This window comes from Sesamum indicum, linkage group LG3 (assembly GCF_026168435.1).
Source record: "Sesamum indicum cultivar Baizhima isolate 11 linkage group LG3, ASM2616843v1, whole genome shotgun sequence".
In the NCBI taxonomy this organism is placed as follows: domain Eukaryota; kingdom Viridiplantae; phylum Streptophyta; class Magnoliopsida; order Lamiales; family Pedaliaceae; genus Sesamum; species Sesamum indicum.
The window spans coordinates 14,321,683-14,334,613 of NC_142659.1; the positions used below are offsets into that span (position 1 = coordinate 14,321,683).

A 12,931-nucleotide genomic window follows, 5' to 3' on the forward strand; every position below is an offset into this window, starting at 1 on the left:
GTTGGTGCTTTCTCTCTACAATGCCATGTTGCTGGGGGCTATAAACAAAAGTAGTTTCATGAATAATGCCTTTATCTTTAAAAAGGATTTGACATTGTTTATTAGTAAACTCAGTACCATTGTCACTCCTAATCCTTTTAACTCTTTTATTAAACTGAGTTTCAATCATATTTAAGAAACATTCCAATTTTTGTTGAACTTGTGATTTGTGCATCATCATATAGATCCATGTAGCTCTACTGCAATCATCAACAATGGTTAACATATAGATACAATGTGTGATAGAAAACTGATTTTAAGGCCCCCAAACATTAATATGTATGATATCAAAAACATTTTCAGAATGATTTTCATTGAGTTGAAAGGGGAGTATATTTTGTTTTGCAAGTGGACATGTTTCACAGGTTTTTACAGAATCTGCAATATAACCTTTAAAGGGTAAATGTGAAATCACATCTTTGCTAGGGTGTCCTAGCCTATTATGCCACAAGCTAGCATGCTTGATTTTGACAAAATTCTGATCCTCAGCATAGTTTTGAAAGTGAGCCACATGCTTTGGAAGTTCTTGTTCCTTGGAACATTGGAATGTTTTAGTAGGTACAGCCTTCCCCTTTTATATCCTATGGCAATGACCTTTTCAGTCACAAGCTCCTGTACAAAGTACTGAGAATCTGTAAAAAGAACAGTAATGTTGCCTACTTCACATAATGCATTGATGGATAGGAGATTATACTTAAAATCAGGGGTATAAAGCACATTCCTGAGAGTAAGTTTATCAGAAATACGTATGTCTCCTATCTGTCTAACCTTATAGACATTCCCATCAGGTAGTTTGACAGAACTTACAACATCAAGATTTCTCAAGTTATGAAATAAGCTTGCATTCATGGACATGTGTGCTGAAGCACCACTGTCCATGATCCAATTTTCATTGGAAACAAAACATTCTTTATGAAAAAGTGTACCTGCAAAGTTTACCGAGTTGTCTGCATATGTGCTATTGGAGTAGTTCTGTGAAATGTCTGAGTTTTGCAGTGCTTTTCTGATCTCTACTTTAATCAGTTCCGATAGGTCACTATCATTGTGGGAAGTGCCTTGGATGGTTCTTCTTCTGTCTTCAACACAGGCATTGAAGGATCTGTTGGTGACTGGTTTATTCATTTCTTTCCTCTGTTTCATCAAATCCTAGTACCAGTTAGGATAGCCATTTAACTCGAAGCAATTTTCCCTCAAATGCCCAGTTTTCTTACAGTGTACACAATACATCTGTTTCTTGTCGATGGTATTTCTTTTCTTGACAGGATTCTTGGGTACAAACTGTCTTCTTGCATCTACAGATTGAACAGTCATAGCTTCTTCTTTGTCAAGTTCAATGCTTCTTGCATTCACCTCTCTTTGCTTTTCAACCTGCAAAATCATAGAAAAGGCTTTTCCCATTGATGGCAATGGATCCATTAGTAAAATCTAATTACGAACATGATCATAAGCATCGTTTAAACGCATCAAGAATTGGATTAATTGAGTGAATTCTGCCTTTTCTGCAAATTTTCTTCCTGCTCCATAGGAGCACACCGGCAATGGGTCCAGACTCAATTGTTCATCCCACAGTTTCTTGAGCTTGATATCATAAGCAGCTATTCTTTTATTACCTTGGGAAGTAGAACAGATCTCTCTTTGTACTTGAAATAGGAGCGGTCCATTACTTTGGCCGAATCTTGATTCAAGATCAAGCCAAAGATTTCTTGCAGAGGAGGTGTAAAGAAACGCTTCAGCTATGTCTCTTGTAATGGAGTTGAGTATCCAGGATATCACCATGCAATCTGCTTTTCTCCATTGTTCCATCTCAGTGGGTTCTTGTATAGGTTTGGGGCATGTCCCGTCTATGAAGCCTTCTTTTCCTCTGGCACCAAGCGCAAATCTGATAGATCTCGCCCAAGTAAGATAGTTGCTTCCATTAAATGGAGCTGATACTAGGCTAACGCCTAGATTGTCATTTGCCTGCAGCTTCATAATATCCGGAACAAGTTGTGGTTTTGTATCATCTTGCTTCCTTCCTTCCATTGGCCTTTTGTCAGCCATAGTCTTGTTTCTTTTCTTTTGCTTCTTGATTTAAAGAAAGTTGTGGATCTTTTCTGCTCTTGATACCATGCTGAAAACTAACATTGAAAGTGACCCATTTGCACGTAAGTAATTTTGGCAAGCAAAGCTGAGCATCAAGAAAGTAAGAGAACGAAACTTTCACTAAATCGGATAAAACTCTTGTGTTTAGAACAGAGGGTGTACAGTCCTTTTATAAGCAGAAAGAACAGCAACTAACTTTCCAACTAACAGGAAGAAAGGGTCAAGAAAAACGGATAGGAGAAAACGCAATTTCTAGAACACGTTTTTATAAGTGAAAGCAACTTTTCCCTGCGCCTGTTATTTCTTCCTCTGTTCTTCTTTTCTGCAACCTGCTGCAGCTTCATGCTGTTATGAAGCTTGAATTCTTTCTAGAACACGAACTTCAGCACGGTGGAGTGCCCGCAGGATGGCCGCGAACGTGAGGATAGCCATGGTGAGTTTGAGCCACCTAGCAGAAAAAGATTACGTAAGCACTCTAATTATGACGATGACTGGGAAGAAGATTGTAATGACGGGCTGGAATCTATTCCCAAAGCTAGATCTCGTAAGAAGGCTTTTTATGGCCACAAAGATAACCTTAATGGGAAGAGTGGGTCCAAGCATATGATATTAACTGCCGGGCCAAGAATGCAAGAATCTTTTCAGCCTGGAGCTACTCCTGCACAGCATGGAAAGAGGCACTTTCTGTGCTACAATATGCTTGGAAGTATAACCACAATGGAACATGATGGATATTCGCATATAGAGGTATCCTGTTATCTTTATTTTCTTTCCTCTGATGTTTAGTAGTTGCAAATTTCCTGAAAACCATATGACTTGTTTGCTATTGAGTGGAATGGAACTGGAAGAATCAAAGTGGTAAAACCATGATTGAACTTTGCTGCATCAGACAGTGTATTTTGCAGATTCAGTTGTAATGACTGTAAGAATAAAAACTCAAAGAGGAATTACTTTCCTGATTGAAAAACCTCATGTCTGTTAGGGTAAACACATTTTACGTTAAGAACATTGAGCACCTTGATCCAACTATTGGTTTGTCTATTGAACTTATTATATTGCTACAGATCAAGGCTTAAGAAATTCATACTCTCAACTTGCATTACTGCTAGAAAAATAATCAACGTTTACCATCTGACAATTTAGTTTACATGACTTAAATACAGATAGATTTCCATGATACCAGCTGTGGTCCACGTGTTCCTGCAATGACTGACTATTTTGGCTTCACAATGGCTTCTCTAAATGAGAGTGGGAGTGTATTTGCCAATCCATGTAAAGGCGAGAAGAATATGAGCGCACTTATGTATTGGCCCTGTACTAGCTGGGCAAATAACAGTGAGGTTAGCCCTCTTCATCTTTTCCTTGGATGGATTAATATCTTCTTGCAAGTGCCATAGTGGATGGGTTAGCATTCTAAGTTTGTATTTGCCCTTCTGCTAAAAAACAATCTTTAATTAACTTTAGGTTAACCGAATTTTTGCTTATGCATATTTAGTGGTCTATGCGACTTGAAGGGGAAGAAGTTAGAGCAATAGCACTTGGAAGTGCTTGGGTTGCAGCTGTTACCAGCCTTCATTTTCTTCGTATCTTCACTGAGGGTGGTCTGCAGATCTCTAGAGATTCTATCATTAAGCTGAACTCCAATATGGACAGAAACCTTCACTTTTGGTTTGAAAATACAGTTCCTCCCCTTTTACTGATCTGTATCAATAACCATTTATACCAGTCAACATAACAGAATTTGATGGCGTCATCATTAGAACTTTTAGAAACCTGCCACAATGCTTTCACATATTTTGGTGATGTGTTAAATGTTACAGTTATCTCTCTATTCCTATAAAGATTATCTCATAACTGTAAGAAACTACTGTACTTAATAAAAAGATTGACCATTACGACTCATATAGAGTTTTTTAATGGTCCTAGTTACTGGCTAATACACGCCTTGCCATCAATAAAGATACCCAACTGTAAAGATAGCACAATAAAAATTTGCTTAATGGCAATTTATAGTTTAGAAAATATTTTTTCAAATAAAAAACTTATGGTTTGCTAATAGCAACATATCATCTAGGCACGTTTCTATGTGGCCCCTTGACATCAGCAATTAGTGTTCTCTCCGCTATTCATTTCTAGTTGCTCTTTCAAGCAAACAATATCTCTAGATCTTTCTCCAGTTGCTTTTGTAGGAGTTCATTTAAAATGCTATTATTTATTTTAATTCATTTGTTTTTCCGACTTGCTCAGGGTTTCTGACCCTGACATATCAACTTCTTTCTTTGATTGTCCTTTTTGTTTCTTTATCTTCACCTTCTTCTATGAAAAGGCTTAATATTCCTAGAATTGAAAGCATATTTCTATTACATATATTGCTACAGATCAAGGCTTAAGAAATTCATACTCTCAACATGCGTTACTATAGAAAAATAATCAACGTTTACCATCTGACAATTTAGTTTACATGACTTAAATGCAGATAGATTCCGATGATACCAGCAGTGGTCCACGTGTTCCTGCAATGACTGACTATTTTGGCTTCACAATGACTTCTCTAAATGAGAGTGGGAGTGTATTTGCCAATCCATGTAAAGGCGAGAAGAATATGGGCACACTTATGCATCGGCCGTTCAGTAGCTGGGCAAATAACAGTGAGGTCAGCCCTCTTCATCTTTTACTTGTATGGATTAATATCTTCTTGCAAGTGCCATAGTGGATGGGTTAGCATTCTAAGTTTGCATTTGCCCTTCTGCTAAAAAACGATCTTTAATTAACTATAGGTTAACTGGATTTCCTTATGCATATTTAGGGGTCTATGCGACTTGAAGGGGAAGAAGTTAGAGCAATAGCACTTGGAAGTGCTTGGGTTGCAGCTGTTACCAGCCTTATTTTTCTTCGTATCTTCACTAAGGGTGGTCTGCAGGTCTGTAAAGATTCTATCATTAAGTTCTGAACTCCAATATGGATGGAAACCTTCACTTTTGGTTTGAAAATTACAGTTCCTCCCCTTTTACTGATCTGTATCAATAACCATTCATACCAGTCAACATAACAGAATTTGATGGCGTCATCATTAGAACTTTTAGAAACCTGCCACAATGCATAAGATTCAGACATGAATGTGCACTTGCGTTATGTGATTGTTGCTTTGAGTAAATGTGGAGTAGTTGAGGCCTAATTTCATGCATTTTGAATTGCTTTGAATAGAGTTGGAATGTCTTTGCTTCCACTCAATCATAGGAGTTATTGTGAAATCATATTTGTTTGCCAAAACGCCACCCAATTGATCCTTATAAGTTTAACGTGGGACAGTGCATCATTTTGAAAAATTCAAAGGCCCTTCCCCTTAGAAATTTCTTTTACCATGAAAAAAAAATGAAGAAAGAATAGCAAGAAAAAGGAAGACTACATCTACTCCGCTGGTTTAGGTCACTTAGTAACTGGGTAACTTCATCACAAATGTTGTTATTCATGTAACACGGTGACTAGAGCCATGAGTATGCAAACCACTTTAGGTAAAATGTTTTTTGGTTGAGTAACCGGGTGCCTTCACCACAAGTGTTGTCATTCGTGTCAAAAGACCGAAATACGGCCTAAAGAACGTAAGTCACGGGAAAAACAAAGAAAAAAGAAAGAAAATAAAAGCAATGACAACCAAAGGGGAAGAAAAAAGGGAAAAAAAAATGGCCAAAGTAAAGAAAGAACAAAAGTCGTCCCAACTTAGGCAGAAATAAGGAGATAAAAGGTATTGTGTTGAAGCGACGTGTATGGTGACATTTAGAAACCTATGATTTTGTGGAAGCTTGATTGTTCTACTCTCTACTTGGCGAGACAAAGTGTTGTGATGTGATTGGCCTCTTACCCTCATTATGATAAGTTAGCGTTTGCATAACGTATTGCGGCATTTGTGTTTTGGGATTATCTGCATATGGGTTATAGGTTACCTTTGTTGTTACGAAATATTAGCACAATGTTGAGATCATATTTTTTGCAGTGTCGGACTTTGCTTCAGGACAATAATTGTTTAAGTTTGGGGAGTTTGATAAGGTTAGTTTTACATATTTATAATAGCGGAAAATAGTATTTTGTTGTGTGGAAGGCAATAACTTCAAAAAAATTGCAATTGTCATTCCCTTCTATTTTTGGTTTATATCCAAAAAGTGTCGTATTTTTTTATGGCTATCTAAAAATCCCGTGTAGAAGCCTTTATTTAGATTTTATATGACTACTATTTTTGGTTGGTAGGTGATAGATTCCGACCATGATATTATTTTGCCAATATAACTCACAATAATTATTCTAAAAATGTTTAAATGCTATATTATTATGGTTGTCTTTTATTTTATGGATTATTCCTCTTAGATGACCATATCAGCACAGGGTAAATATAACCTCTCAAAGCTACATGAAATATACAAGTTTTGCTAAGAGATGTTTGGTGGTGGCATTCCTAAGAAGGATGGAAAAATTGACTGTGCTGAAGATTGTTTCAGCAGGCAAGGCAAGCATTTTTAATTGTATCAGGACAACTGCAGGTGGAAACATATGCCTGTGCGCTCAGTCATGTGTATACCTTTAGGATGAAATATACAAGTTTGGCTAAGAAATGTTTGGTGGTGGCATTCCTAAGAAGGATGGACAAATTGACTGTGCTGAAGATTCTTTCAGCAGGCAAGGCAAGCATTTTTTATTGTATCAGGACAACTACAGGTGGAAACATATGCCTGTGCGCTCAGTCATGTGTATACCTTCAGGCCAACATGTTGAGTATTGCCTGCGTGTCTGAAAGAGTGGTTATTCAAAGTATCCATGTCTCATCCTATACAATTAACATTCTAAGTTATAATGTACTTTGACTTTACAAATGGATGGATTTGACCAGACAGTTAATATGAAGGTTATCATGGCAACTAACCGAGCTCACACTTTGGACCCTGCCCTCCTATGTCTGGGAAGACTTGATCGTAATATTGAGTTCCCTTTGCCACATAGATGTCACAAGAGGCTCGTCTCTGAGGTGAATCTCGAAGATCATTTAATATTTGACGTTTGCTGGTTCTTAAAGTAAACAAAACTGTTCTCACATCTCACTCATAAAAAGAAGTCTCAACCCAATGGTATTGTTTGCACGTTTGCACTGCTAAAATGAATTTAAGTGATGAGTTAGATTTGGAGGATTATGTGTCTCGACCATATAAAATCCGTGCAGCTGAGGTCAGTGATTTTGCTCACTCTTTCCACATTCATACAGCGAGAAATATAGTTACTTATTTACAATTTTATACGCTAGAGACCTCTCCTCTCATATCTGCCACGATCCCTCATATTTGAAGCAATCTTATTTGGAGCTAATTTTTTTCTGATAATTACTTTGGTAGGATTGATTACCTTGAGAAGAACAACATGGTATTTGATACACCTCCAAATGCTAGATGTTTAGTTATTGATCAAAATCCATAAACTTACTAAAAGCACTATCTCCTTTGTACGCTGCACTTTAACTTGAATAAAGTTTATGATGTAGTAAAGATTTTGTGTATATAAATATATGTATATATTATGTAATTTCAACTGCCTTATGACTCATACTTAAATATTAGAACTCATATCATTCTTCCTATCAAGTGTTGGGAATTCAATTTCATTTATCTTTCATCTTGCAGATTAAGAGGAAGCTGCCGAAAGTTAATCGGGCTCTGGCAGCCCGACTTCTTGAGGAGGAAGAGCTGAATGAGAATAAGGGAGCTGATGATGCAGATGTTCAAAAAACATCAAAGAAAAAGAAAGGTCTCACCAGTTAAGTTCTCAAAGATGAGAGATGTACATCTATGTTTGAAAATAAGATATTTCATAGAGGTTCTATTTATGCAAAAAACTTGCTTTTCTTGATTGCTGCTGTTAGTTATGATCAACCATGTAGTGCCTTGTTCCCAGGAATTTGTGACAAATAGTTGGAACTTTAATAACCCCTGGACAGTAAGTAATATAGAGACATGTGAAAAATGCACAAGAAATGATGATCATTATACATATCTTTAGCGCAAAGAATCAATTTTGAGAGCAATGAGATACAGATATATCGGTTGGTCACGGGTTTGAGTTTTATCCTCTATAATTTAGCCTACATGATTAGGATATCTCTCAAATTAGTGTGACAACCTTTTGAATAGTACACGATTGCATTGGATGGATTTTGTTTTATGATTAATGTAGAATGATTCATTTATGATGATGGCATCACATTTGGACTCATACTGACAAAATATGTATTGGAATTTGTTTACGTCCAAATAGCAGCCAAATTATGTATCATTTCTTGACACCACTTTCAGGATTTTGAGAATGATGAATTCTCAAACGAATACCTGGCTTTGCACCCAATGCCATCAACAACAAAAAAAGCCATCTTTGAGGGCCGAGCATTTTGAAGCTGTTGAAGAAGAGGAAGAAAACGCTATTGGTGGTTCTGATGCATCATCAGCAGCAAGTGAATTGTCAGAAGATGAGCATGAAAACACAAAGGCCAAATCCAAGAAGAAAGTACAAGGTCCTAGGTGAGACACATGTTTTCATTTGCACAGCATGAACAAAATTTCGTTCTTTCTGCATGCAGAAGTCATCACATAAAAACAAGTTCAGAATGCACATTTACCTAATCAAGTCTTCAATATCATGTCATATCTGCAGATTTTTCAAAGTGAAGGATAAATGGCAAAAGAAGGATTTTCTAAAAACCCCTCAAAAACAGAGAGGAAAAACCAACAGCGGGGTTAGGGTTTAGTACCATTGGCGGAGGGTTTATTACTCCGGTTGATGGAAGCGAAGATGTGTTTATTAAATCAATCAGCACACCCAGGAGAAGCGTCGTTGGAGGTGGATGCGACACAAAAATCCAAGAAATAAAACCCCACTAGTAAAAACCCTCAAAACTACTGTTCGCCTCCCACAATCAAACCCCATCCATACCCACATGTTTCTATTTCTTGATTTTTTTTATTTCTTTTATTTAGGATTTGAAAAGCGGGGGCAGTAGAGAGGAAAGGGCAAGAAAAAAGGAAAAGAAATTGGCTATTAGAGGGAACTTGAGGGGGGAATTGTTGGTTGCTTGGTTTACTGTTACTGCTAATTTTTTTGTGATAATTACTATGGTAGGATTGATTAACTTGAGAAGAACAAGATGGTAATGCTAGATGATTTAGTTCTTGATCAAAATCGATAAACTTACTATGAGCACTCTCTCCATCGTTTGCTGCACTTTAACTTGAATAAAGTTTATGACGTAGTAAAGATTTTGTGTACATACATATATGTATATATTTATGTAATTTCAACTGCCTTATGACTCATACTTAAATATTGAAACTCATATCATTCTTCCTATAAAGTGTTGGGAATGCAATTTCATTTATCTTTCATCTTGCAGATTAAGAGGAAGCTGCCGAAAGTTAATCGGGCTCTGGCAACCCGACTTCTTGAAGAGGAAGAGCTGAATGCGAATAAGGGAGCTGATGATGCAGATGTTCAGAAAACATCAAAGAAACAGAAAGGTCTCACCAGTGAAATTCTCAAAGATGAGAGGTGTAGAGCTATGTTTGAAAATAAGGTATTTCATAGAGGTTCTGTTTATGCAAAACACTTGCTTTTCCTGATTGCTGCTATTAGATATGATCAACCATGTAGTACCTTGTTCCCAAGGATTTTTGAAAAATAGTTGGAACTTTAATAACCCCTGGACAGTAAGTAATATGGAGACATGTGAAAATGCAAAAGAAATGATAATCATTATACATATCTTTAGCGCAAAGAATTAATTTTGAGAGCAATGAGATACAGATATATCGGCTGGTCACGGGCTTTTGTATAACCACCTTTATCCTCTGTAATTTAGGCTACATGATTAGGATATCTCTCAAATTAGCGTGACAACCTTTTGAATAGTACACGTATGTATTGGGTGGATTTTGGTTGATGATTAATGTAGAAAGATTCATTTATGATGATGGCATCACTTTTGGACTCGTACTGACAACATATGTATTGGAATTTGTTTACATCCAAACAGAAGCTAAGTTATGTATCGTTTCTTGACACCGCTTGCAGGATTATGAGGTTGATGAATTCTCAAACGAATACCTCGCTTTGCACCCAATGCCAATACCTCGCTTTGCTGGAGCAGCATTTTGATGCTGCTGAAGAAGAGGAAGAAAAGGCTATTGGTGGTTCTGATGCATCATCAGCAGCGAGTGAATTTTCAAAAGATGAGCATGAAAACACAAAGGCCAAATCCAATAAGAAAGTACAAGTTCGTAGGTGAGACACATGTTTTCATTTGCACCGTAGGAACAAAATTTCGTTCTTTGTGCATACAGAAGTCATCACATAAAAACAAGTTTAGAATGCACATTTACCTAATCAAGTCTTCAATATCATGTCATATCTGCAGATTTTTCGAAGTGAAGGATAAATGACAAAAGAATGGTTTTCTAAAGACCCCTCAAAAACAGAGAGGAAAAACCAACAGCGGTGTTAGGGTTTAGTACCACTGGCGGAGGGTTTATTACTCCGGTTGATGGAAGCGAAGATTTGTTTATTAAATCAATCAGCACACCCAGTAGAAGCGGCCTTGGAGGTGGATGTGACACAAAAATCCAAGAAAGAAAACCCCACTGGTAAAAACCCTCAAAACTACTGTTCGCCTCCCACCGTCAAACCCCTTCCATACCCACATGTTTCCACTTCTCAATTTTTTTATTTCTTTTATTTAGAGTTTAAAAGGCTAGGGGTTTAGAAAGGAAAGGGAAAGAAAAAAGGAAAAGAAATTGACTGTTACAGAAAATTTGGGAGGGGAATTGTTGGTTGCTTGGTTCAGTGTTACTGCTAATTTTTTTCTGATAATTACTTGGGTAGGATTGATTAACTTGAGAAAAACAAGATGGTAATGCTAGATGATTTAGTTATCGATCAAAATCGATGAACTTACTATAAGCACTCTCTCCATTGTTCGCTGCACTTTAACTTGAATAAAGTTTATGACGTAGTAAAGATTTTGTGTACATACATATTTTTATGTAATTTCAACTGCCTTATGACTCATACTTAAATATTGGAACTCGTATCATTCTTCCTATCAAGTGTTGCGACTTCAATTTTATTTATCTTTCATCTTGCAGATTAAGAGGAAGTTGCCGAAAGTTAATCGGGCTCTTGCAGCCCGACTTCTTGAGGAGGAGGAAGAGCTGATGATGCAGATGTTAAGAAAACATCAAAGCAAAAAGAAAGGTTTCACCAGTGAAGTTCTCAAAGATGAGAGGTGTACAACTATGTTTGAAAATAAGGTATTTCATAGAGGTTCTGTTTATGCAAAAAACTTGCTTGTCTTGATTGCTGCTGTTAGATATTGTCAACCATGTAGCAGCTTGTTCCTAGGGATTTGTGAAAAATAGTTGGAACTTTAATAACCCTTGGACAGTAAGTAATATAGAGAAATGTGAAAAATCCACAAGAAATGATAATCATTATACATATCTTTAGCGCAAAGAATCAATTTTGAGAGCAACGAGATACAGATATATCGGCTGGTCACGGGCTTGAGTATTAACCACCTTTATTCTTTCAAATTTAGGCTACATAACTGGGATATCTCTCAAATTAGCGTGACAACCTTTTGAATAGTACACGAATGTATTGGGTGGATTTTGTTTGATGATTGATATAGAAAGATTCATTAATGATGATCCCATCACTTTTGGTCTCGTACTGACAACATATGTATTGGAATTTGTTTACGTCCAAGCAGTAGCCGAATTATGTATTGTCTTGACACCGCTTGCAGGACTTTGAGGTTGATGAATTCTCAAACGATTGCACCCAATGCCATCGACATCAAAAAAAGCCATCTTTCCTCGGGGAGCATTTTGAAGCTGTTGACGAAGAGGATGAAAAGGCTATTGGTTGTTCTGATGCATCATCAGCGAGTGAATTATCAGAAGATGAGCATGAAAACACAAAGGTCAAATCCAAGATGAAAGTTCAAGCTCCTAGGTGAGACACATGTTTTCATTTGGCCAGCAGGAACAAAATTTCGTTCTTTGTGCATGCAGAAGTCATCACATAAAAACAAGTTCAGAATGTACATTTACCTAATCAAGTCTTCAATATCATATCATATCTGTAGATTTTTCAAAGTGAAGGATAAATGGCAAAAGAAGGGTTTTCTAAAAACCCCTCCAAAACAGATAGGAAAAACCAACAGCGGGGTTAGGGTTTAGTACCACTGGCGGAGGGTTATTACTCCGGTTGATGGAAGCAAACATGTGTTTCTTTCATCAATTAGCACACCCAGGAGAAGCAGCGTTGGAAGTTGATGCGACATAAAAATCCAAGAAGGAAAACCCCACTGGTAAAAACCCTCAAAACTACTGTTCACCTCCCACCATCAAACCCCATCCATACCCACATGTTTCCACTTCTCGATTTTTTTTATTTATTTTATTTAGTGTTTGAAAAGTCAGGGCTCTAGAGAAGAAAGGGCAAGAAAAAAGGAAAAGAAATTTACTGTTACAGGGAACTTGAGGGGGGAATTGTTGGTTACTTGGTTTACTGTTACTGCTAATTTTTTTGTGATAATTACTTTGGTAGGATTGATTAACTTGAGAAGAACAAGATGGTAATGCTAGATGATTTAGTTCTTGATCGAAATCGATAAACTTAGTGTAAGCACTCTCTCAATCATTCGCTGCACTTTAACTTGAATAAAGATTATGACGTAGTAAAGATTTTGTGTACATACATATATGTGTATATTTATGTAATT

At 36.9% G+C, this 12,931-nt stretch overlaps 1 protein-coding gene across 1 annotated transcript; it reads left to right on the plus strand.

The window, feature by feature from the left end:
- The first annotated feature begins 4,393 nt into the window (after nt 1-4,393).
- On the plus strand, nt 4,394-12,507 carry LOC105157586 (26S proteasome regulatory subunit 6B homolog). Its single transcript, XM_011073999.3, has 11 exons — nt 4,394-4,774; nt 4,928-7,135; nt 7,782-7,914; nt 8,451-8,672; nt 8,806-9,031; nt 9,542-9,721; nt 10,219-10,428; nt 10,562-10,787; nt 11,289-11,453; nt 11,951-12,159; nt 12,293-12,507. The coding sequence occupies exons 2-4, from the start codon at nt 6,983-6,985 to the stop codon at nt 8,456-8,458; spliced, it is 294 nt and encodes a 97-aa protein (XP_011072301.2). The 5' UTR covers nt 4,394-4,774; nt 4,928-6,982; the 3' UTR covers nt 8,459-8,672; nt 8,806-9,031; nt 9,542-9,721; nt 10,219-10,428; nt 10,562-10,787; nt 11,289-11,453; nt 11,951-12,159; nt 12,293-12,507.
- Nucleotides 12,508-12,931: the final 424 nt, after the last annotated feature.